Source organism: Equus asinus, chromosome 20 (genome assembly GCF_041296235.1).
Source record: "Equus asinus isolate D_3611 breed Donkey chromosome 20, EquAss-T2T_v2, whole genome shotgun sequence".
NCBI lineage: Eukaryota > Metazoa > Chordata > Mammalia > Perissodactyla > Equidae > Equus > Equus asinus.
Genome location: NC_091809.1, coordinates 93,006,628 through 93,030,147, shown reverse-complemented (window position 1 = coordinate 93,030,147; position 23,520 = coordinate 93,006,628). Strand labels below are relative to the sequence as shown.

The window sequence follows — 23,520 nt, the reverse complement described above, 5'->3', positions numbered from 1 at the left end:
AGACACCCACAAATGTCCCTACCTACACTTTTGGTATTCTCCACTGAACACAGTGCCAGGCACACAACTGTTACTATCCAAGGTGGTGGTGATGGGGGGTCGTCTGCCCATTGCAAGACATGCCAATAGACAGGAGGCAAGGTGATAGGAGAGAAAGGGTTTTTTATTATAGCTTGCTAGCAAGAGGGAAGATGGTTGACTAATGTCTGAAAGAACCATCTACTTTTGTAGAACAAAGACTACAGGCCAGTTAAATATGGGGCTGGTCTCCAGGTGGGGGAGGTTGCTGATCTCTGGGTGGGGCAGACATCTGGTCTTAGTTCCTGATAGTCCTTTGTTTTACTAGATATGCATCAGAGACTGGAGCAAGGCCCTTGTACACTGATCTTTCAGTCATCACTGATGATGGCTATCAGCATAGGCTCTCTGCCCCGGGGTCATCACATTCCCAAGGAACTCAAAAGAACAAAGTTATCAACTTATAGCAGCTGGAAGGGGCCACAAAATCTACAGAGCATGTCTGGGCTAGTTCATCAGAGGTCATTCAAAGTTACAATATGGTTTCTTTTCCACAATATGGCTTCCTGTATGTCAACCTCGTGTAGAGCCGATTTCACAACTGGTGCACAATGATTGTCAGATGCCTCAAAATACCAGCCTTATGAATGAGAGCCGAATCTAGGCTTCTGTTTCTTTGGTCACCATTTTCCACTCCCACCATCCCATGTGGTCACCACACCTCTGCTTCTCAGCAGAGTCCTGTCTGTTACAGACAAACATGCCCACACTTTTGGTTCTTTTGTTTTAAACTATGGACAAATTCTATCTTAAGAGTCCCTAGGCCAGCCAGCGGCTCCCCCTACTCCAGCCTCCTGTCTGCACAGAGTGGAGCAGATCAATAGCCCTGAGTCTCTGTAGGGTCAGCTCCCTCCCTCACAGGACTCTCTTGGGATCCCTGAGGGCGTCCCACCAGGACTGACTCTTCCAGCAGCGGGAAGCCTGAGCTTTTGGGAATTGAGGCTGCAAGTGATCTTTCTCTCCAATACTCCCTGTCCCCCTCTTCAAAGAGAAAGATGAAAAATAACCCCCTACCCCCGCCCACGCTCACGCCTCCCAAGGTCCCCTGTCACCCCTCTGCATTGCTCAGTACACTCTCTCGGCCCACAGCGTTCCTGCTGGCTGGCATCCATGGCAACCTGCTAGGCAACCAGGAGTCAGTTGGGCTGAGGCCCTGAGCCCCAACTGTCAGAAGGGCCGAGGCTGAGGTGGAGGAGTTTGGGGCTGTGAGTAAGTGCCCTTGGGGTCAGACCTGTGGGCTCGGGCAGGGGCAGACCCTAACAGGACTCTGGTGGGCTGGGCTAGTGGAGTGTGATCTTGGGCGCGGGGTGGCAGCTGCCGCCTCTGAAGGGTCCACAGAGGCCGGGGCTCTGGGATCTCAGCTGGGCCTGGGGCCATCGTTAGTGCCGGAGGTGCCTGGGTTAGGAGGAGAGTCTGGGGCTTGGGTTAGGGGTCAGTTTGTCATCAGGGTTAGGATTTGTGGAGGGAAGAATAGTCCTTCCCCCGGGAATCCCTACAACTGGGGAGGAGGGAGGAGGCAGGAACTAACGTAAACGGAGCTACTTGTGTGCCAGGTGCTTTCCATATATCGTCTCCCGAGCGGTAACCCAGGAGCGGAGGCGAAGAGATCTCGCAGGCGGCCGGCTGTGAGGATTGACAGCTGGCCTTCTGGAAAATCGCAGCCCCGGCTCCTTCGACCCCTCCCCCATTTCCTGAGCCGAGGGGCCCGGGCGGCCGTGGGGCGGGGGCCGGGAGGCGCGGACCCGGAGCCGGGCGCCCTCTGCCGGGCGCGGGCTGCCGCTCAGGTACCGGCGGCGCTCGTTCTCAGGTGCTTTCCCCGAAGACCATGGAATCCTCCGCGGGGCCTGGGATGCCTCTGCCCAAATACTGCAGCGTCGCCCCGACCCTGAGGGCCCCTGCCTGGGCCGGCGCGGCTCCCCGCTGGGACCTCTCCTTCGCCTGCCCCTTCGCCCTCCAAGCGCCCTGGCTCCCTGGGCACAGCGCCCTCACCAGGTACTGGCTCTGCCCCTCTGCGGCAGCGGTGTGCCCCGGCCTTTTCCTCTCTGTTCTTGGCGCTAGATGGCGTACCACGAGGGAGACAACTGGCTGCCTGGGAAGGCCGAAAGGGTCCTTTACTGTGTGGGCTGTGATTTGCTCGGGGTATTATATTATCCCTGTCTAAACTGTACTCCCGGGGACCTCAAGGGTTGATCTGGCTTTCGTGCCCCCTTGCAGCAGAGTGGGGATGTCAGAGTTGGCATGTGTGAGAGAAGGCAGGCAGGCATCACGTTATAAAGTTTCTAGCTTATTTTACCACCACCTATGAGACTTGCCCTGGCACCATGTGAGAAGTTAGGGTTCCTGCAACCAACAGCCAGGTGAGGTCTCCAGGCCCCTCCTCACGTTCCCTCAGTTATCCTGGCTTCTCCTGAATAGTACCCTCAGTCAGCTGTCCACAGGGTGCACACCAGAAGGGGAAGGAACCTCAGCCTAGAAGCACATGCAAGTTAAGTCTCGGGGATTCCTGTCCAGGCTACTCAATTCAGTCTGCCCAGGTTAGGGATACGCTGGCTTGAACCCTTAATCGCCCCCTTTCTTGATTCACCTGTGTGGACTAGCTCCTTCAAAGGCAGAGTTAAGCATCCCTGTATGCAGGCTTGCCCACAAAGTAAATAGCTTCCCGAGAAACCCAAACCCTAACTCAACATTTCTCCCCGGGGCTTGGCCCTGTCTGCAAAATTTCCCAGAACCAGCTTCTCCATTTTTCTGTCTCACAGCCCCTTAGTCAGCTCCTCTGTGCTTCCCCTGCTCACACACTTCCTTCTCTTTTCTGACCCCACAGCGCCAAGCAGCCTCACAATTTTGCTCTTTGGCCTTACCATCCGAGCCTCCACACATCATCTGGGAATCCCACACACCGCCGTAGGATTTACCTTCCGGTCCCCTTTCTTGGTCTGCTGTCTAGTCTCGGAGCCAGTGTTAACTTCACTATATCAAGGCTAATCACATTTTGATTACCTTGAAACAATTCCCAATCCTCAAACGATGGTTTCCTTCACTGTCCTCTCCTTCTCCCCGTTCCAATAGTTTACCTCATCTTACCGGAAGTCATCGATTGCCACTTTTTCCATGGATTTCTGTTCCACGTAGCCCTGTATGTCCTACACGCACCATGGTGCGGCTCAGATTTAACAGTGAAATGTGTTTCTTGATATTCTTAGGGCTTGGTCTTCTCCATTCCCTAATTCCGTTTGCTTTTCCCCAGTTATGCAGCTTATCCCCCATGTCTCCATGTTGCTGACCCAGCATGGCAGGGGCTTGGCTGGCTGGGAAGAGTTGGAGATGGTGCTGACACATGGGTCCTGGCAAGAAGGGAACCAGACGGCTTTTATTACCGGGCTCAGATCAAGGCTGCTCCAGAGGCAAGTCCCTAACTCCCCACATCTCCCAGGCATGCTCCTGTGGGTGGCCCTGTCATACCTGATGGGCCTCAGCTGTGTGCGCCCTGCCTGGCAGTGCAGTTTCTTGGATAAGCACAGATCTTCCATGGCCACTTTGCAGAAGTGAAAATGTAATGTCAGTGAGTGTATTGGGTTGCTTGGGCTGTGTAACAAAGTCCACAAACTCAGCAGCTTAAATAACAGAAATTTATTGTCTCTCACTTCTGGAGACTGGAAGTCCAGGTGTTGGCCGAGCTGGTTTTTCCGCGGGCTGTGAGGAAGAATCTGTTCCATGGGCCTTTCCTAACTTCTGGTGGTTTGCTGGCCATCTTTGGTGTTCCTTGGCTTGTGGAAGCATCACTCTGATCTCTGCCTCATCTTCACGTGGTGTTCTCGCTGTGTGCATGTCTGTGTTCAAATTTCCCCTTTTTGTCAAAGATTTTATTTTTCCTTTTTCTCCCCAAGGCCCCCCGCTACATAGTTGTGTATTTTTAGTTGTGGGTCCTTCTAGTTGTGGCATGTGGGATGCCTCCTCAGCATGGCTTGATGAGCGGTGCCATATCTGTGCCCAGGATTCGAATTGGTGAAACCCTGGGCCGCCAAAGCATAGCGCGCGAACTTAACCACTCGGCCACAGGGCCGGCACAAATCTCCCCTTTTTATAAGGACAATACTCGTTGGATTAGGAGCCCACCCTACTCAGCTATACTCAGTATGACTTTGTCTTAACTAATTGTATCTGCAACCGTACTCCCAAATAAGGTCACAATCTGAGGTATTAGGGGCCAGGACTCCACCATATGAATTTTGGGGGGATACAATTGAACCCATAACAGTGAAGAAAATGTACAGTAAAAGTACTTTGTTCGGTGTGTTGAATTAATGGGCACCAGCCTATGGAAAGAAGAGCAAAACGTGTTTGTCCACATGCACTCCTGTGTGCCCACATGCCCAGAAGCACGGTCCCCCTCATGCTGGGAGCCAGGCGGCAGCTTTATTTCAGTGGCTGCTTACTTCTTTGGGATTTTTCTCTTCTTTTCAGAGTCCGACTTTGTGAATGTGGATCCATGAGGGAGGGAAGACTAATGTGAATTCTAAAGAGACATGAATTATAGAATTTCCAATCAAAAGTCATTTTGTCATTTTCAAGTAACTAATATGTGAATTCAAATGAAATATTAGCAGAGTTTTGCTCAAATATAGGTTCTGTCTAGTGATCTGATAAAAGTAATTTGTAACCAGACTTTCTCTCTCTTCAAAATCATGCTGAGTTCTCAAAACAGCTTATATTTTACTTAGCGTAAGTACCTCTCCCGCCCTCTCTTTTATGCTGCTCATTTACTTAGCCAAACCATTCCTCACTGATGCAACGGCAGTGCAGAGGGCTGCCCGACCAGCCACAGCAACTCCTGGCCCATGTGGGCCTGTGGATGAACATACTGTCCCTAGTTGGTCTTGGACACAAGGACAACACATCTTGGAAGTGCTGAGAGGAGGGGGAGTGCACTGGGGAAAGATCTAGAAGACCCAGGTTACTCCTGGCCAAAAATATAGATAGGAGAAAAGGAAGAGAAGAGGAAAAGAAAGGCAGGAAGTGATAAATGAGAGTGGCCAATGGCAAGAAGAGGTGGAGGGGAGAGCATCTGTACTACAGCCTGCCTGTCTGCCATAAACAGTGCTCAGCAGCACCTGTCCCTGTCCCTTCTCTAGATGGCCCTCCCGTTGGTGAGGAAGACGCTGGGCCTGGTTCTAGGGCATTACAGGGAACTGTGTGCTCCCTGTCGTACCTCCTAGTGCCAGATCTTATTCTGAGTGTTTTCTTGCCCACAGCTGGAGAGGCAGGGGGCCCTGCTTGTGGAATTTGAGGCTCCCCTTGTCACAGGCCCGAAGCTGCCAGCCCAGCAGCAGAGCGTGGTCTTAGAAGATGATGTTATTCAGTTCTTGCCGTCCATGGATTACTCACTGCAACCTGGGGACAAGGTGCTGGCACCCTGGGAGCCAGACCGACAGCGGTATGGCCCTGGCACTGTTCTCTTGGGCTTGGAGGCAAGAGACCCCAAGAGAGGTAAGGGGAGCTGCTCTTTCTCTCCCCCAGAAGGAGCCAGGCTGGTGATCAGGCCAGGGGAGAGAGCAAAGGGCTAAAGTCTTTATAGCTTAAGGGTGTTAGAGGCATTAAAAAAAATCCTTACCCCTGCACTTGCAGCTTAATCCTGGGGGTGGCAACAGATACACAGATCATATCTTTCAGATTATAAAATATTTTTTATCAGGGCAAATGGCCTAAATCTTCCATGTCTTGTTTTTTTTTTTTTTTGAGGAAGATTAGCCCTGAGCTAACTACTGCCAGTCCTCCTCTTTTTTGCTGAGGAAGCCTGGCCCTGAGCTAACATCCATGCCCATCTTCCTCTACTTTATACGTGGGACACCTACCACAGCATAGCTTTTGCTAAGTGGTGCCGTGTCCGCACCTGGGATCTGGGCTGGCGAACCCCGGGCCGCCGAGAAGCGGAATGTGCGAACTTAACCACTGCGCCACTGGGCCGGCCCCCTAAATCTACCATGTCTATATTGGTTAGCTAACCTATGGTGTGGGGGGGTTATCCTAAGGTCACACCAGTACTCACGACCCCTCCCCTGCCAAGCTGTCCAGGCACTGGAACAGTCCTGTTGTGCAGGGCTGGCCAGTCAGCATCATTTCAATTCAGAGAATGACAGAAGGAGGCTTCTCTTTCCCTTCCCCGACCTGAGGATGCATTTTAGTTTTGACATGAAAATCGAGACAGGGAGGCACGTCCAAGTACACCAGGAAGCGGTGGTAAATATGGAGCAGGTGAGGGAACGTTCCTGGCAGGCTCTCCTGGGAGAGGTGCGCATGAGCAGGCAGGCAGGCAGGCAGAGCAAAGGGGCTCAACTGAGGTTTTGCTTTTTGGGTTAAGAGAACCCTTATGCCATGCTATAGGAGAGATAATTATAACAAAATGTTGCTCTTTTCTGTTATGTAGCATCAAAAGAAGAAGAAATTACAGTTCACTTCTGGAATGGCAAGATAGCCACAGTGCCTCTAGGTGGGGTCAGGTGGGTGCCCCCAGCTGTCTGGAAGAAGGCTGTGGAGAGGCTGCACAAGCCTTTCACCAGGGAGCACCCCAGTCCCCTCCTCTGGGCCCCTTGCTGCCCTCTGCTAGGGCCGGTCACTGGATATGTCTCCAACGGGCTTCCTCTGGGCACTCCGTTCCTGTGCCCTCCCTGCCACCCCTACGCCTGCTGCCAGCTGCTGTGCCAGGGCTGCCTCTGCTGCTGCCCCTTGGTTGGACCCACCTGGTGGCCTCTCACCAGGACCTCAGGGGTCACAGCCACAGAACGTCCAGAGGCAGAGCTGAAGCCCACAGCACAGCTTTTGCCCCTAGAGGGTCCTAAAGAGGAGGAAGTAGCAGTGCAAGCTCCTATGGCTGTTCCTTCCTCCTCCTCCTCCTCTTGTGAAGAAGAGGATTTGGAGAATGATCTGGAGATGGGCCTCCCCCAGAGGCTGATGGTGGACAGCACAGTCAACACAGACCCCATCCTTCTGGAGAAGTCTCCAAGGAGGCAGAGCGGCCTCTGCCAGCCTGAGTGGAGGTACTGGAGGAGAAATGGGCCTGAGCCCCACCCTGGGAAGCCAGGTATTCCTTCTTCTAAGGCAGGGCTGAGGCCACTGCTCCTTCCCTCTCACATGTCTCTTAGGAATCTGATGCACACGTCCACTGTGCTGGGATTGGCAGTAACACTTATGAGTGTGGTCATGTTGAAGGGGAGGCTGTGATAAGAAGGAAATGGTAGGTTTCCATTTAAGCAATAAAGCCCAGCAAGAAAGGACGGGCTGATCTTTGCGCTAAGGTTTGCATTCTCATTTAACAATTGTCTACAATTGTCTTCTTTTTTCACTAGTCTCCACTGGCAGGGCACTGCCACTGTCTGTTCTGCTCCCCACCTTTTTTCTCGGAAGCCCTGATTTTTCTCTAGATGAATAGTCAAAATGCCTCCAGGTGTTGATTAGAGTCTTCAATGCCCCAAGGAGCACAGAAACTGGTCTTTAAAATTGGTCATCGGGCCCATCGGGCCCTCCTGTCCAGGTGGGCCCGTCAGTAAGTTAGTGGGAAGAACCAGCGCACTGCACTGTGCTGCTCATCCTTTACAACTAAGGGGGAGGCCGTGTTACTGTCGCTGGCAATCTGCAGCCGTCCCCAAACTTCTTTACCTTAGAGTGGTGGAGGTTCCTGGGCTTCTGTAAAATAGGTCACTCCTATTTCAAGTGGGAGGCGTTGGCAGAAGCCACTTGGAAACAGCTGTTTCTACTAGATATGCCCACCCAACAAGTGATAATATGAAGAAAATGGTGCCGAAATCTAAGAGTTTTCATGATAAATTCTCCATAGCTTCCACTGCCTCCTGCTTCAGGACAGAGTGGAGAAAGAAAAGCTGTACCTATCCAAAAGAGAGCAACTGAGACAGCACCAGGCCCAGCCTCAGGGAGAGGAATGCCAGTGGGGTAACTAGAGGGGCCATGGTGGTCAGACCTGCCCCAGGTACCCAGCCTGCCTTCCCACTGCTGTGGCTTGCTGCATAGCATTTATCTAGACTCGTTCCAAACCTGATCCAGTCCAAATTTCCTTGGCCTTAAGCATACACTGCGCTTATCTCCATTGCCCAGCCACCTACATTTAACATTCAGTCTCTCTCCCCATCACCATATTTAAACAGATCCACTCTAAAGGTTTTTTCCCCCCAAAATAAATTTTTTTTAATAATTTTTTTTTTTTAAAGATTGGCACCTGAGCTAACAACTGTTGTCAATCTTCTTTTTTTTTTGCTTTATCTCCCCAAACCCCCCCGTACATAGTTGTATATCTTAGTTGCAGGTCCTTCTAGTTGTGGGATGTGGGACGCCACCTCAATGTGGCCTGATGAGCGGTGCCATGTCTGCGCCCAGGATCCGAACCCTGGGCTGCCGCAGCGGAGTGTATGAACTTAACCACTCGGCCACAGAGCTGGCCCCCAAAATAAATTCTAATAATTGGCTTCAGACACTTGGTCTGGCTCTCCTTTAGATACTGGATCATTTGTTATGCTCCATGCAAAGGCTGATTTTTGGAGCTAAACCCCAAGAATCAATGGACCTGCCCTCTGCCAGGTCCCAATTCCGTGCCCAAAGCTATGGAGAAAATGCCTGAGATGGGGTGTGGGGAAAGGGGCCACCCCCAGCCCTTGTCATAGATGGGGTATTGAGTGCCATCAGTGAGGGTGAAGTGCATAAAACCACGTGTGTGCCAGGGCTGGAAACCACAGCAAACACCAGAGCTTTCCTTCCCCCGCTCCAGATTTTGTGTCCTTTTAGGGAAATGTGCTGCTCTGCTTCTCCTAACTGTGCTTGATAGCCATCAAGTACCGACACTTGACCGTCTTCTCAGGCTCTGCCTCTTAGGAGTTAGGCTCTTGGGTGGGTCCCTGTGCCCTCCACACTTTGTTACTTTAGTTACAGGCAGTGAGGTCACTGTATGATCCTAACCTAATGATCCTGGATCCTGAAGAACCAGTTTGCTGGCTGCCGGCAGTCACGTTACCCTCCTCCCTTGCTTAGGACTGAAACAGGATTCAATCTGTAGTTTTAAAAGTCAGGGAGGGGATGGATTCTTTCGAAGTGTTCCTTCCTTTTTTATGTTACTGCCCTATTCCTCAGGAAGTCACATCTCCCATTATTTTTGTTTTGCCTCATTCAACCTCTTAAAACTTGTGGTCCCATCACGTTACTATCTCTTCTTTATGATCAGTGTGATTTATAAGCTCCTTCGACTGGTGGTGGTTGCTTACCTTTGCTTCCCCTACTGGCTGTTTTGAAAAACGTGTCTGATAACTTCTCCCACTCAATTCCAAATCTGGTTATCAGATATAACCTTTTCCAAAAGCACCATGGCCAGAAATGACTAACAAACTTTATTTCTCTTTAAAAACAGAGAACAATGCTTGGAGCTTACAGATAGTTAATAGAGTCTGTGATCCTTCATGCAGTTCTACTTAAGTCATCACAACTCATCTCATCAAAATGCTGGCATATTTAACATAACTGAATTTTGCTGTTTAGGAACAAGAGGTGGCAACATCCAGAAAGAAAAGGGCAACAAACCACAGCAACAAACTACAGTGGTGGGGAGCACCAAGGAGCTGGTCCTGGAAGCAACCGACATGAAGCCACTGCAGGTCCTGCCAAAAGCTGAACGCAGAAAACTGAGCCAGGTACAACATATCAGAGGAACCAGAATTCCCCTTAGTCTAAAAGCCCCGAGGATCTAGGTAAAGCAGAGTGGCTGGAGGGGCTCTGTAAGGGCTCCTTAGATGGTTCTTTGACCTTTTGGGGTCACACCCCTTTTGAGGATGATAAAACCCATGGACCCTCTTCCCAGGAAAATGTACATACCCGTAATTTTGCATACAATTTCAGAGGTTTACAGAAATCATGAAGTTCATCATAGGCTTCTTGGGGAGGCGGGGGGGGGGGTGCAAGGATCCCCGTTTAAATGACCCTCTACCCTGGTGATGGGCATGGGTCTGCTTTACTAGGCCCTCTGTCCATGGGAGTCTTCCTCACTAGGAATGCTAATGTAACTCTCCTTGGGGCTGGCCCCGTGGCCGAGTGGTTAAGTTCGCACGCTCCGCTGCAGGCTGCCCAGTGTTTCGTTGGTTCGAATCCTGGGCATGGACATAGCACTGCTCATCAAACCAGGCTGAGGCAGCGTCCCACATGCCACAACTAGAAGGACCCACAATGAAGAATATACAACTATGTACCAGGGGGCGTTGGGGAGGAAAAGGAAAAAATAAAATCTTTAAAAATAATACTAATAATATAGCTCTCCTTATCGTATAAAATGCTGGCATTTTTCCTGAAGAAAGACCTGTTATGTTCAAAGGAGATGAATCACCAGGCACCTAAACTGAGAGATGCAGCAAGACTGTTGGTGGGGTAGCTTAAAGAAGTTTAGGACACATCAGTGACTCTTTAAAATCAATGATTTTTGATCCTTAAAATTATAGTCGGCATAAGACTCTCAGGATTTTTTTCTCTTACAGGAAGCTAAAGAGTAGTGGTGGTAGATACCTGAGGAAGAGTTACAAAGTGGCCGACAAGGCCTTCGACGGAAGGAGGTAGAGTACGGGCTATAGATGATAGTCGAATAAGCAGCAGCATCTTCACCCCATTGACTTCCCTGAAGATGAGTGGCAGCAGGGGGCACAGGAGTGTGGCGGCCCTGGCCAGGGCTCCCTGCCAGGGGCCTGGTGAAATCTGCTTGGGGATGCCTCTTCCACAGAAGCTGCAGGGCTGGTCGGCCTGCTTTGGACAAATGTGTCCCCAGCCTCTCTGCCATCTTTTCATAAAGCCTACAGTTGTACATGAGCGACGTTTGGTTTCACCTCTTAATACCAATAAAAAGGAATTCTCTTTATTTCCAAATAGCTCCCTTTATTATCATAATTAACCTTTACTTGGAAATCAAGCAATAAAAACTATCCAGACAGCATCATTACATTATTACCTTCAGGCAAGAGAGGGTGGAGGGACTTCTATACTTTCAAGTTAAAATAGGCACTTAAAGAGATGAACTCCAGGTCCCAGGAAGGCTCACCCTCTACAGTCGGTACTAAAAGCAGGATTAATGTGTAAATATTAAGAGAATAATATAGTGGCTTTATTCTTCTTGCTACTTAAAAAAAAGGTGATATGATGACTGTGATGGTCAACATCACATGGGGAAGACCAAGTCCACACTTTGTCCTGAATCAACTGCTACCACATGAGTCTTCCTGGTTAAGTCATTTGCACCCACAGTGACGGAATAGGTCCCCGGATATACTTCTATGTAGAGGTCCTTAGGGATGTTCTCTGCCTAGAAGGAAAAGCGGCTATTAGCAGGTTAGATTTTATATCCTAGTGCTGTCAGGACACCTCCACCAGGCTGCCTTTGTGAGCCAGAGGTGAGACGGAATGAAGCACTAATGTAGGAGGCGGAGGTCCTGCTTGAAAGCTCAGCTTGGCCACATAATAGGACTGCCGTTTAGGTAAGTCTCCATCTCGCCTTATGCTTGTTTCCTTATTTCTAAAACTGATAATACCTACCTCACAAATAAGCATGTAGGTGAAAACGCTCTGTAAATGCTAAAGCATTACAGGAACATGAAAGGTCACAAAAGGAGCATTCTAGTTGGAGTAGAAAGATAAGGATTAGGTAGAGGGAAGGGCTAATGACCATTGTTTTGGGGTTCAAAAGCAGACAATGGCACTCGTCAGCACAGATTAACAGCAATGGCAAGGCACAGTGGAACAATGAGAATCATTCTTTTGAACTGTGCTCTGCTAAATTATTAGGAAGATGAAACATTTCTTTTCTCCCAAAGATGAGAAGACTATGAGCAGATTTCATTTTGTCATGCTGCGAGTCAGCTGGTTGGCAAAAGCCTTCCCTTGAAGGACTGGTTCTCCTATAGTGCAAAACACTGGCAGCTGGAGTGAATAGAAAGATTTATGTTTATAGCTGAGCAGAACACAAAACATCCTCCAAGGACAGACTTCATGCGTGGCTGGGGAGTGGGTCGTGGCAGGTGTGCAGGCACAGGAGTGCAAATGGCAAAAGAGCCAAGTCTCAAACCACAGCTGGAATATGACTACATGCTCACTCAATGCTCAGAAGGAGCACAGGCAGACGTTGTCATTTCTACCACCATATCCAGGGGGAAAAACCAAACCACCGGCCAGCAAATTCCACTGGGAGGAATAAATGATAATATTTATACTTTTATGAAACTTCTTCCCCTTTCACCTTGCATATAGATTTGAAGCCAATTTTTTCCAAAGCTGCTTTATGCCCAGTTACTGCAAAATTGGAGGTCTAATATCATTTAACTGACATGAACGCATATGACAATGCCACAACTATTTATTGGTCATCAACTGTGTAAGTAAATATGTAAGAATGTAAGTAAACAAACGTAGGTTTCAGAAAATACAGCTACATCAGAATTGCAGAAAGCCAAGGAGGCTTCATTTGTCTGCATAAAAGGAAACACCAGAGGTAAGACTGGCATCTGTGATTCCAACACTGTGAACATCAAGAAGATTAGTGTGACCAAAATCCAGCATGTATTGGAGGCATCTAAGCCTAACAACTTCTATTTGTACTAGAAGTAGAATATTCTTAGTTGTTATTAATTCTAGTATACTCTGAATCCTGGCTAGTAGCACATTACATACAAACAAAAATTAAGCAAACTATTGCAGCAACATGCTGGAGTTCCTTTCCTCAGAATTCCAGCCCTTCCAAGTTCCAAAAGATTCCCTGGGTTCATGAATTAAAGAGTACTTTATCATAAGGATGAAAAACTCATCACTATGTTTTTACAGAGAAACATTGGTGGAAAATGGGAACAAATCCCTTCAAATGTTTTGGAACCCGATCTAACCAAATGTATGTTTCAGAACTCCAGTGATGGTTTTCACTCTGTAAGCAGGAGGGTCAGGCCCCCCTGCTGCTGGAACAGACGATGGAATTCCAGCAGGACTCAGCGCCAGCCCAGCTGAGCTGTAGGAACTGAGATGTGAATACTTCACATTCTTTCCAACCACAACCATGAGTTCAGACACAAAGAGTGTCCCTGAAGCTTCAAGTGAAGGAAGGATACCAAGAAAACATAATTTAACACTGAGCCAAAATGGCGTACTCTCCTCCCAAGGGTAAAAACATCCCAACTTCAAAATACTACATATCCAGTACCTAAAACCCTATAACAACCAGGTCGACTGGTTCATGGAACTGCAATGGTGGTTAAGCCCAATTTACTAGACGTTCTGTACTCACAGACTGTGTTGCCTCTAGAGCACACTCTGACGCTTGATAGATGCCTCCAAGACCAGGCGAGGTGGCTTTTCTCTGATGAGACAAATAGAAACATTGATCAGTGCCCGAGCTTTCAGTTCTGGATTGTAAAGACAAATTTCCTCCTACCTTATCAGGAACTAACAATTGTTCTGTCAGTTTTTTCTCAGTTGTCACCTAAGTTATTAAGACTTTTAGTGGATTCTGTGAGGTATTTTTAGTCAGATGTTTACCATGATTACTGTTTATCCTTTCATGGTCTTTGGAGTCAGACAGACCTGAGTTTGCATCCTCTCTCTGCTGTTTGCTGAGAGGGACAGATGAATTTCTCTGAGCCTTGGTTTCCTAGTCTATAACGATGGGACACCAGACTGTAGGGAAGATTCAAAGTGCAAATGTGACTGACACTTCACAGGCTCTCAGGAAACAGAATTCTCTTCTGTGCTTCTCCCAGGAGTTGGGGTACTAGAAGGGAACAGGCTGAACCGATAGAGTCAATTTCCCTCAGAGGCATGAATTTACACTTACCGGAAGGAATGGGAGGGACAGGAATGACTCTTGCCCACACGTAACCCCCTTAGGGTCAGGCGCACTTAAGAGAGCACTAGGCCAGGCCAGAAATGGGAACCAGGACTTGGGCTCTGGTGTTGCTCCTCATATCCCAGGCCAGGAAAACAGAAGGGACTTCCAGCGTGGGTCCAGCCCTCGCTCTGGTATCCCTGTGGCCACTCTCCCATCCTCTGCCTAAACCCACAGGCCAGAGAAGTCAGGAGTCCAACTTGTGGATTACACTCTGGACTTAAGTTTGCTGTCTTTGAATACAACCAGGGGAGTTTAAAAATAAAAACAAAAACAAAGAAATCTCTCAAAAATAACAACAAAGGACTCCTGTTGAACCAGTTCAATGAGTAGCATCTCTGGCTTCCCCAGAATGACATGTGGCAAAAGACAGGTAAGTTTGTAGTGAGAGGCCTGTAATTGTTATCTTTAGAAAGAGTATTTTGTTAAAAGAGACCCCCTCTTTTTAAAAATTACCAAAAACATGTTATTACTACCTTAGAGTAAAATATGTGATTATGAAAAATCTCTTTCCTATCTCCAGATGTACAAGAGGATATTTGAAGCTTTTCTTTTTAAAGTCACTAATTAAATTAATTAATTTATTTTTGTGAGGAAGATTGGCCCTGAGCTAACATCTGTTGCCAATCTGCCTCTTTTGTTTGAGAAAGATTGCCGCTGAGCTAACATCTGTGCCAATCTTCCTCTATTTTGTATGTGGGACGCCGCCTCACATGGCTTGATGAGCGGTGTGTAGGTCTGTGCCTGGGATCTGAACCTGCAATCCTCAGGCTGCAGAAGCAGAGCACACGAACTTAATCACTATACCACCGGGCCAGCCCCAAAGCTCTTTTCTTTTAGCCTGCCCAAGAATCCTGTGGCCGAGGATTGGAGATTCAACCGAAGATCTTACAGTGGTATCTATCTTATATTTTGGACAAACTCTTATTTCATGTTCATTACTGTAAGTTCTTCAAGGCTGGGAGCTGATACATGTCCACTGAGCACTGTAATGCTGAGTCACGCAGGCATCCAGTAACACAAATCCAGCAGGAGCTCCTCAATATAGGGTCTTCCACCTTGGAAGGCTGAGGGCACAGCACAGGACAGTTGAGGATACACACCTGGCCATTCAGCTCCGACTTCCCTCTGTGATAACGATAGACATGGGTTGCCCCTCCTTCCTCTGGCACAGATGAATAATATTTCTAGAGAAGTAATGTGAAAGATGTTGAGTAGCCAAATAATCTGGTCAAATTTTCGAAAAATTCCCTGTTACTTGGGCAAAGTGTGGTTAAGAAGGGAGGTAAGAGAGTGAACATAAGCTATCTGTCCTCTTGACAGGCCTCTGAGTCACATAAATCTTTGACCATGTAAAGTGGCTGCCAGAAGGAAACTGCATTTGGCATTACTTTGCTGCCATCTGCTGCCTCTGTAGGGCAAGAACTCTGGCTAACTAAAGCTGGGCAGGACCACGCTTTCTGCCAGGTTAAATAATTTTCAAATACACATGTCCTTTCGTCTCCTCTCATGACAAACAAGAGCTCCATGTTTATTGTCTAAGTCTCAGACAAGGGCAAAGCAAGAGAGAACTGCGTCTCCTTGAGACTTAGAAATATAACAGGAAGTGTAACATAAACCCAATAGCTATGCAGAGACCTCTCCCACCCCTCCTCCGTTCTCCCCATGCGGAGGAGGGGTGGGCAAGGTCTCCAATTTAAGGAGAATAATCCAAAGGATCAGAAAGCAGTTACATTTTTCTTGTCTGCTTCCTTCCTCCCCCTCGAAGTTAACCTTAGACTTGCCCTTGATTATGACTAATGATGAAGACATCACACGCCTGCTTGTTTTGAACACAGCGTGGGGACAATGTTTAAGGCATGAGATGGAAAGAATAAGAAGCTGGGGAAGGAAAGCACTTCAGGACATGGATCTAACGATGTATTTTAGAGGCTGCTTCAAAATTTTGAAGGCAAACTCAGAAGGCTGTTCTTCACTCTATCTTTAGAAAGCCAAGGGATTCTGAGCCTCCATTCCATGGTGGAGACTTGAACTGAAGCATGAACTGAAAACCAAAATGAAGAATACCAATTTGCTAAACCTCAAACCAAAGACAAATATTACTGCTTTTACTGCCCATGAACCAAAGTGTTTAAGTTGATCACTTAACAGTAGAGCCGAAGTTATGGATTTTTCTAAAACCATCTAACAGAACAAGAACATAAAAATATTCTCTGAACCATATCTCACTGGTTGGAATCCTGTTCTGGGATTCACAGGGATTTTATAAAAGATGTAGAAAGATTAGAGATTTTTTTGAAATCTTAATATATGAAATTGAAAAGTAGGACGAAAACAAGTTATTCTCTTCCTTCTCCCTTATAGACCAGCAACCTTACAACCACATAACAATCACAAAATGTTAAGGCTGGAAGAGACAATAGAGTTTGCTGTAATTCCTAGAAGACAGAACACCTTCCTTGAATGTGGGCTGGCCTGCTTTCAACATTCCCTTCAAGTACTTAAAGATGATCTGAGTGTATGGTTTTGAGAAGAGGGTCCTTAAAACCTTGTTCACGCATTTCATTGAATGGTACCAAAAATCTCACATAAGTCCTTCATGCTACAGTTTATAGCAATTTTCTGGGGTTCATCTCTCAGTGGAAACCAAAGAAACAGACTGTGAAGACTGGAAAGGACTTTAGAGATCTTCATTTTACGATGGGAAAGGTAAGGCCAAGAGAAACCAACCGGCCTAAGGCATTACAGCCAATAAGTGGCAGAACATGGGCCTGATTCCTGGGAGGCTGCTCCTGCCATTGAGCCACACCACCTCCAGTGACTTGCTGCATCTGTCCCACATAACCACCTTTGTGGCCAACAAGTGATATGGACCCACAAGGACATACATACTTAAAAACTACATTACCAGGGACTTGAAACGGGGGTTAAGATGTAACGTAGGGATTTTGTTCTACTTTTTCTTTCAATATGTTTTGAAAACAGAGAGGCTCAGTTCCAGCTTCGAGGGACTCTACTAGTTTTGTTTAAACTTTAGTTCAGTTCAAAGTTTTAAAAAACCCTAATATTTGAACCTGATTGCTTTGGAATTTAGCAAATAAGTTTTTTTCTTCTCCCACTAGTCTGAAAACAGTAGTGAAGGCAGAGACCTTTTCTGGCTTGTTCACTACTGTATCCTCAATAATACCTACAGAGTTAGGCATGCGATAAATATTTGTTGAATGAATTCTAACTTGGATTTATCAGCTGGTTTAAATTCTTGCCTGAGTGCAACCTGGCCAGGAAGGCAGGGCAGGGCAAACAGGCCGTCTCCAGCTTCTCCCTGCATTCCAGAGATCCACTTGGTGATCATCTGCAGGCCGAGGAGGGGCATGGCTTTGGCTTACACACACTTACCCCGCACTGACTTGATGTATAGTCCATGAATTCAGCCATTGTTCTGAAGGAAGCACTGAGGGTTGGGTGTCTTTCTTCTCTCTATTTGAATAAACGGCAAGTCACAGGTGAGATCTGGTACTCCCTACTGGAGAATGAAGTCATTTTGGGAACAGCTTCCTTTTTACTTTTCGAAAGGCCTCTGCAAGTTTCTTTCAGTAAGAAGGATCTTACTGAGGAAAGAATTCCGACTCTAAAAGGAATACAGAGACATACAACTTATCCAGGACAGAGACAGGTTTGCAGGCTTTCCTCTATTATGAGATGGTAACATGTAAGAATTTTTTTAAAAAGTAACCCACCAGGGCCAAGCATTCCCAGTATCCTAAAGCTACCCAATGAGAATCTGTCAAAGGTCAAGAGTTTTCAAAGGGCTTTTCCGTTCACTGCCCTGATACTTTAGAGCCTCCGCCAAGGACAGGGTCCCTGAGATGCTTCTGTGTGGCGTGCCCTGGTCCCCGACAGGCCACCGCTGAGCGAATGAATGGGCTGCTCCCCCAGCACAGGGCCCTCACCTCCCCCGGGAGAAGGCGCCAGGGGCCGACTGCGGGCCGACTTTCTTGGTAGGGCCGCTCCCGGGAAATGACCCCCACGCTGCCTTTGGGAAGCTCCAGCGAACGCCAGTCCACCGCCCTCCTCTTGGCCCGCTCCAGCACCTCCTGACCCAGCCTAGCCGAGCGCTGCAGGGAACGTCGGTCCACCCCGTTCAGCGCCGCGGCCGCCAAACAGGTCTCCATGTCTCCCTGCGCGGGCACATACACAGACACCGGCAGGTCAGCGGGCCGCCGCGACCCCGCCCCAGCTTGGGGTCGGAGCCGGGGCCTCGACCTCCCCGGTGACCACTGCCGCCGGCTCTGTCCCCAACGCGCTCCAGACTCCGGGTCAGGGGCGAGGCGGCGAGCGCCGACCCCCTCACTTCTGTCTCCCCCCGCCCTCCATAGTGGGCCCTCACCCGTCCCGCCTCTCAGGGCGCATGCGCTGAGCGCTCTGCCGGAGAGGGAGGGCTGGGCCTGGAGCGCCCGGCGCCGGCGCCGCAGGCCATTGGTGGAGGGCGGGAGAAGGGGCGGGGCGCGCGGCCGCACCGGACACGCCTTCTGCGTCTGGGCCGCGGCCCCTCCGCACTGGTTGCCGGACTAACTGCCGGAGTGCAGGGCGGGACTGTTGGTGTGCGGGGCGTAGGGGTCGGAGAGGAGGTGGCTGCTGGGGCCGCCAGCCCGCGCTGTCGGGGGAGCCCTTGGGCCCGGACCTGGCTCTTAGAGGTCGTCTCGGCCGCTTAACGGGACGAACCTGGTGCAGTCAGGTGGTCTCCTGTTGGGCTAAGAAATTGTGGGGAGTGAGCCACGTGCCTCCAGGCGCCTCTTTCTGCCTAGTCGGTATTTTGGCATGCTGCTACTCTAAAACCTCTTTGAGGATAGGCCAAACGGTGCGGCTGTCAAGGTGGCGTTGGCAGAAGGGAGTCCGTCTGGCCCCAGGCTGTGGGCGGTGGGACGCGCGGCCTCCACCAGGAGGCAGGTGTTTCTGGGCCACAGAGCCAGAGGGGGCCTGAGGTGTCTGCAGGGTCTCCTGAAATCCCCTCGGGGCAGCTTCCTCGCCCTCCACTGCGAAGTACGGAGTCACACGTTTTTGGAGGCCTCTTCTCTGGGGGTTTGAAGTCCCCTTTCCAGAAAAGTTGCAGCCCATTTAAGGAACTGTGCCTCATTATCTTCCACTCCACTCCACCTGGTTATTTGATGGGAGGTGGGGCCCAAGGTCTCCCTGCGCATTAGTGACTGCTATACCACTCTGCGCGCAGCATAGCACTGATGCTCAGGAGGGTCCCCTTTAAGGGTCACAATGCTGAGCTAGTCTCCTCAGCAGATGGTTTGATGCGCACTTCTGAGCTACCAGGTGTGTATGAGAATAACACCACAACCTCCATCTGCGCTTTCCCTGGTTTCCTGCTTTCCTCTCGCGGAAAGAAATTGAAAGTCTTAATTACCCTTGGGATAGTTTTCATTGTAGGAGTATTCTAAAACTTTTCCTTCAATGAGTGTTTATCCAGTGCCTCCTTCAGAACGAAGTGGTTTACATGCACAGGGTCCCAAATATCCAGTGTGGAGAGCTGAGTTTGAATTCCCTGCTCTGCCACTTTTTTGCTGCGTGATTCTGGGCAAACAAATTACTTAACTCGTTGAGCCTCGCTTTTCCTCATCTCTTCACTCAGGGATACTAGTACTACCAGCCTCCCCAGACTGTGAGCTTCTTGAGGACAGGAACCATATCTGTCTTGTTTACTGAGTTTAAGGTGCATCTAGTGTTCTATCTCTCACAGAAGGGCCTAAAAATAGCGATTGAACGGTGAATTGGATGGCTCTAAGATTTTGAGAGAGAATTCCTGTAAAATGCATAGCACAATGCCTTGCAAAGAATAAGTGTTCCATAGATTAGGTACATTATTATGTGCCAGGCGCTGTCCTAGGAGTTGCAGAGAATAGAAAGTGGATCAGACTGAAGGAGAATAAAAGGAAATGATGCACATAACATCTGTAATGCTAGGAACAAAATATTAAGATTTTGTTTGTAAGCTGTTTGCCATAAGATTGATACCAGATAAAGTTCTATGAAGCTTAGAGGAGAAAGATATTGTTCAGTTGGGGAGATCAAGAAAGGCTTTGTAGAGAAAGCAGCATTTGAGCTAGGCCTCAAAGGATGTAGGAATTAATGAGAGAAAGAGTAGTTAAGATACCTGTTAACTCATCTTATAATGAGTGTGGTTGAGGGGGAGAGAGAATTTGTTCTTTTATTATTTATGGATTTCAAGATCCTGGCTCCATAACTTTTAGCAGTGTCTGTGTAATCATGAGCAGATTACTTAACCCATTCTATACCTCAGTTTTGTCTTCTATAAAATGGGAATAATAATAATAGTACATTCCTCATAGGGTTGTTGTGAGGATCAAGTAAGTTAATATATGTAGAGTGCTTTGAATAGTACTTGCACATGGTAAATGCTCAGTAAATATTAATTATTATTATTATCTTAATAGACTTCAGCCTTGCCTGCTAATATGTCCTCACTTAGCCAATACTCCAGCCTAGGATTCTATTACTTCCCCCACCGCCAATTCCATTCCAGTCGAAGTGTTACTTTCCTTTTGTGAGGTCAACTTTTTGAAATCTTCGTCTGCTATTCCCAGGTGCAGCCTGTTTCCATGGCTTTTTTTTTCAATATTGGGGTACTTATCCCAATCTGATTTAAATTATATGTGATTGTGGTTCCTTCTCTCCCAACAGTTTATGAACTCTTTGAAGGTGGAAACTGTTGCTTCTTTGTCCCTATATATACAATGCCTATTAAGCAGTAGGTATTCAATAGACATTTGTTGAATTTACTGATTTAATTTTTAATTTAAATAGATCCCTATTAGGCAAGGTAAGGTTGGCTTCTTTAAAAAAATCTATCCACATACACTTTACTGAATGTAATGAATATTCAATTATAACTAATCTTCCTAGAATTTAACATTTAGAAATACATGGGAAGGAAGATACTTGGAATGAAACTGAAGCCTAAAGACTAAGATGAAATTAAATCTTTGTTTATTTTATATACATTTATATATATATATATTTTTAAAATAATTTCAAGGTTTGTACTGTATACCACAGATTGAGAGAATCTTTTTTCTCTTTTTTAAGATTGGATGGAACTAGTGATGGAACGTGATCTACCATCAGGGCCCTCATGGATTAAACACAGCCCAAGCCAGGTGCTTCTGGAAGCCACTGGTGAGACTTGGAAACGGAACAGCAAATGGAAGGAGGGCGTATAATCAGAAAGGTACCTGGTCATCAGTGGAGAAAGAAACTGTTGTAAGCCTTCAACGATTTCTCTCTTCACAAGGGTAAATTTGTTCCAGAGAACACATAGAAGTTATTTGTCTAGATTATGTTTTGGGGAATAGATGAGTTCGGAGAAGTATTTATTCCTGAGGTCTGAGGGAAGAGATTGGTCCTGTGTTTGGGACTTTTTGAGGAGAAAAAAACAAGTCTAGCAAAGAGCAATGTAAATTCTTTTTCTCTATGGGAAGGGGGCAAAAAAGGGTTAAAAACCTAGGGTGCAAGAGTGGGTATCACGCCAGAGTGAGACAATGATTTATACTGTACATACCAGACAATGCATAAATCACTTCATTTGACAGGTGGTATTTTTATTTCTTCAGCAGACTTAGGGAGCTTTAGACTCATTACGGCTCTGTGAAGTAGTATGACGGTCTGAGCCATTAGATCATTCATTTTGCCTGATTACATCAACTCATTGGGTTATTGGGGAATGAAAGAAACTCCTTACCAAAACTGTCGTCTTGATTACATAAAGAAAATGAACCAAACTTCTGAGAATTAGCTTTTACAACCTGTTAAAAATGGACTGGAAGTTAAAAAATTGGTGGCAGAGCAGGAATGATTAGGGAAAAAGTTTTGTCATTTTAAAAACTACCAGAAATTAAAGGGATAAGTAATTTTGGGAGATAAAAATACTAGTTGGAACCCAAGTAGAGTTTTTTAAAAACTGCTTTATTGAGGTATAATTTAGATATCATAAAATTCATCTCTTTTAAGTGTACAACTCAATAATTTTTAGTAAATTTACAGAATTATGAAAACATCACCACAAGCCGGTTTTGGAACATTTTCATTACCTGAAAAAAATCCCTAGTGCCCACCATATGCAATCAGTCTCAACTCCCACCCCTAGACCCAGGCAACCACTATTCTGCTTGCCATTTCAATACATTTGCCTTTTCCGGACTGTTCATATAAGTGAGTCATACAATATCTGGCCTTTTTTGTCTGGCTTCTTTCACATAGCCTAATGTTTTTGAGGCTCATCCATGTTGTAGCATGTATCAGTACTTCATTCCTTTTTATGGCTGAATAATATTCCATTATATGAATATACTACATTTTGTTCATTTGTTCACCAGTTGATGGCCATTTTAACTGTTTCCATTTTGGGCCTATTATGAGTAATGTGGCTCTGGAAGATCGGGTTCAAGACTTTGTATGGATACAGGTTTTCATTTCTCTTGGGGAGATACTTTGGAGTGGAATTGCTGGGTGGTATAGAAAATTTATGTTTAACATCTTAAGAAACTGCCAAATTGTTTTCCAAAGTGGCTGTACCATTTTACAAGTCCACAAGCAATGTATGAAGGTTCCAGTTTTCCACATCCTCCCCAATACTTGTTATTGTTTGTCTTTTTGATTATAGTCATTCTAGTGGGTGTGAAATTCGTATCTCATTGTAATTTTAATTTGCATTTCCTTAATGACTAATGATGTTGAGCTTGTTTTCTTGTAGTTATTAGCCATTCCTATTTCTTTTTTCATCAAATGTCTATTCGAATCTTTTGCCCATTTAAACATTTTTTTTTTAATTGGGTGATAAAAGTTCTTATTCTGGGGGGCCGGCCCAGTGGCACAGTGGTTAAGTTCGCACGTTCCACTTTGGTGGCTCTGGGTTCGCCAGTTTGGATCCCAGGTGTGGACATGGCACTGCTTGTCAAGCCATGCTCTGGCAGGCATCCCACATACAAAGTAGAAGAAGATGGGCATGGATGTTAGCTCAGGGCCAGTCTTCCTCAGCAAAAAGAGGAGGATTGGCAACAGATGTTAGCTCAGGGCTAATCTTCCTCAAAAAAAAAAAAAGTTCTTATTCTGAACAAGAATTCTTTATCAGATGTATGATTTATAAGTTTTTTCTCCTAGTCTGTGTCATGTCTTTCATTTTCTTAATGCTGTCTTTTGAAGGACAAATTTCATAAGTTTTTATTAAGTCTAATTTATGAGTTATTTTCTTTTATGGATTGCACTTTTGGTGTCATATCTAAGAAATCTTTGCCTAACTCAAGATCGTGGATATTTTTTCCTATGTTTTCTTCTAAAAGTTTTATATTTTAATTTTTATATTAGGTTTATGCCATTTTGCATGCATTTGTGTGTGTATTATGAGGAAAATGTCTTAACTCATCTCTTTACACTTAGATGTCCAGTAGTCTCGGTAACATTTGTCGAAAAGACAATTCTTTTCCCATTAAATTGCCTTGGTACTTTTGTTAAAAATCAATTGACTG

At 46.8% G+C, this 23,520-nt stretch overlaps 2 protein-coding genes across 7 annotated transcripts; one reads left to right on the top strand and one right to left on the bottom strand.

Moving 5' to 3' along the window:
- Positions 1-1,184: 1,184 nt before the first annotated feature.
- C20H11orf16 (chromosome 20 C11orf16 homolog) lies at positions 1,185-10,969 on the top strand. Of its 3 annotated transcripts, none has more exons than XM_044752961.2 (7): positions 1,185-1,287; positions 1,632-1,703; positions 1,886-2,070; positions 3,323-3,479; positions 5,328-5,562; positions 6,500-7,153; positions 9,610-9,951. In XM_044752961.2, the coding sequence occupies exons 3-7, from the start codon at positions 1,904-1,906 to the stop codon at positions 9,816-9,818; spliced, it is 1,422 nt and encodes a 473-aa protein (XP_044608896.1). In that variant the 5' UTR covers positions 1,185-1,287; positions 1,632-1,703; positions 1,886-1,903; the 3' UTR covers positions 9,819-9,951. The 3 variants fall into 3 exon arrangements, with proteins under 3 accessions (XP_044608896.1, XP_070347163.1, XP_044608895.1); XM_070491062.1 differs by lacking the exon at positions 1,632-1,703 and adding an exon at positions 10,596-10,969 and having other exon boundaries at positions 1,284-1,469; positions 9,610-9,761; XM_044752960.2 differs by lacking the exons at positions 1,185-1,287; positions 1,632-1,703 and having other exon boundaries at positions 1,723-2,070.
- On the bottom strand, positions 10,961-18,470 carry AKIP1 (A-kinase interacting protein 1). 4 transcript variants are annotated; one of them, XM_014844211.3, is made up of 6 exons: positions 18,360-18,470; positions 17,923-18,150; positions 17,369-17,449; positions 15,076-15,159; positions 13,376-13,447; positions 10,961-11,410 (listed from the first exon to the last, which is right to left on the bottom strand). In XM_014844211.3, exons 2-6 carry the CDS (start codon positions 18,142-18,144, stop codon positions 11,267-11,269), a joined length of 603 nt encoding a protein of 200 aa, XP_014699697.1. In that variant the 5' UTR covers positions 18,145-18,150; positions 18,360-18,470; the 3' UTR covers positions 10,961-11,266. The 4 variants fall into 4 exon arrangements, with proteins under 4 accessions (XP_014699697.1, XP_014699696.1, XP_070347175.1 ...); XM_070491074.1 differs by lacking the exon at positions 10,961-11,410 and adding an exon at positions 12,405-12,619 and having other exon boundaries at positions 18,360-18,466; XM_014844210.3 differs by having other exon boundaries at positions 17,923-18,422.
- Between the last annotated feature and the right edge of the window lie 5,050 nt (positions 18,471-23,520).

Excerpts from the sequence above, each read along its gene's own strand:
- C20H11orf16 (XM_044752961.2), top strand. The coding sequence starts at position 1,904 with ATGGAATCCTCCGCGGGGCCTGGGATGCCTCTGCCCAAATACTGCAGC. Across the intron at positions 5,563-6,499 it reads GGCAAGAGACCCCAAGAGAG|CATCAAAAGAAGAAGAAATT; the intron begins GTAAGGGGAGCT and ends TCTGTTATGTAG. Across the intron at positions 7,154-9,609 it reads GCCCCACCCTGGGAAGCCAG|GAACAAGAGGTGGCAACATC; the intron begins GTATTCCTTCTT and ends TTTGCTGTTTAG.
- AKIP1 (XM_014844211.3), bottom strand. The coding sequence starts at position 18,144 with ATGGAGACCTGTTTGGCGGCCGCGGCGCTGAACGGGGTGGACCGACGT. Across the intron at positions 15,160-17,368 it reads ATACATCAAGTCAGTGCGGG|AAATATTATTCATCTGTGCC; the intron begins GTAAGTGTGTGT and ends TTACTTCTCTAG. Across the intron at positions 13,448-15,075 it reads AGTCGGAGCTGAATGGCCAG|AGAAAAGCCACCTCGCCTGG; the intron begins GTGTGTATCCTC and ends TTGTCTCATCAG.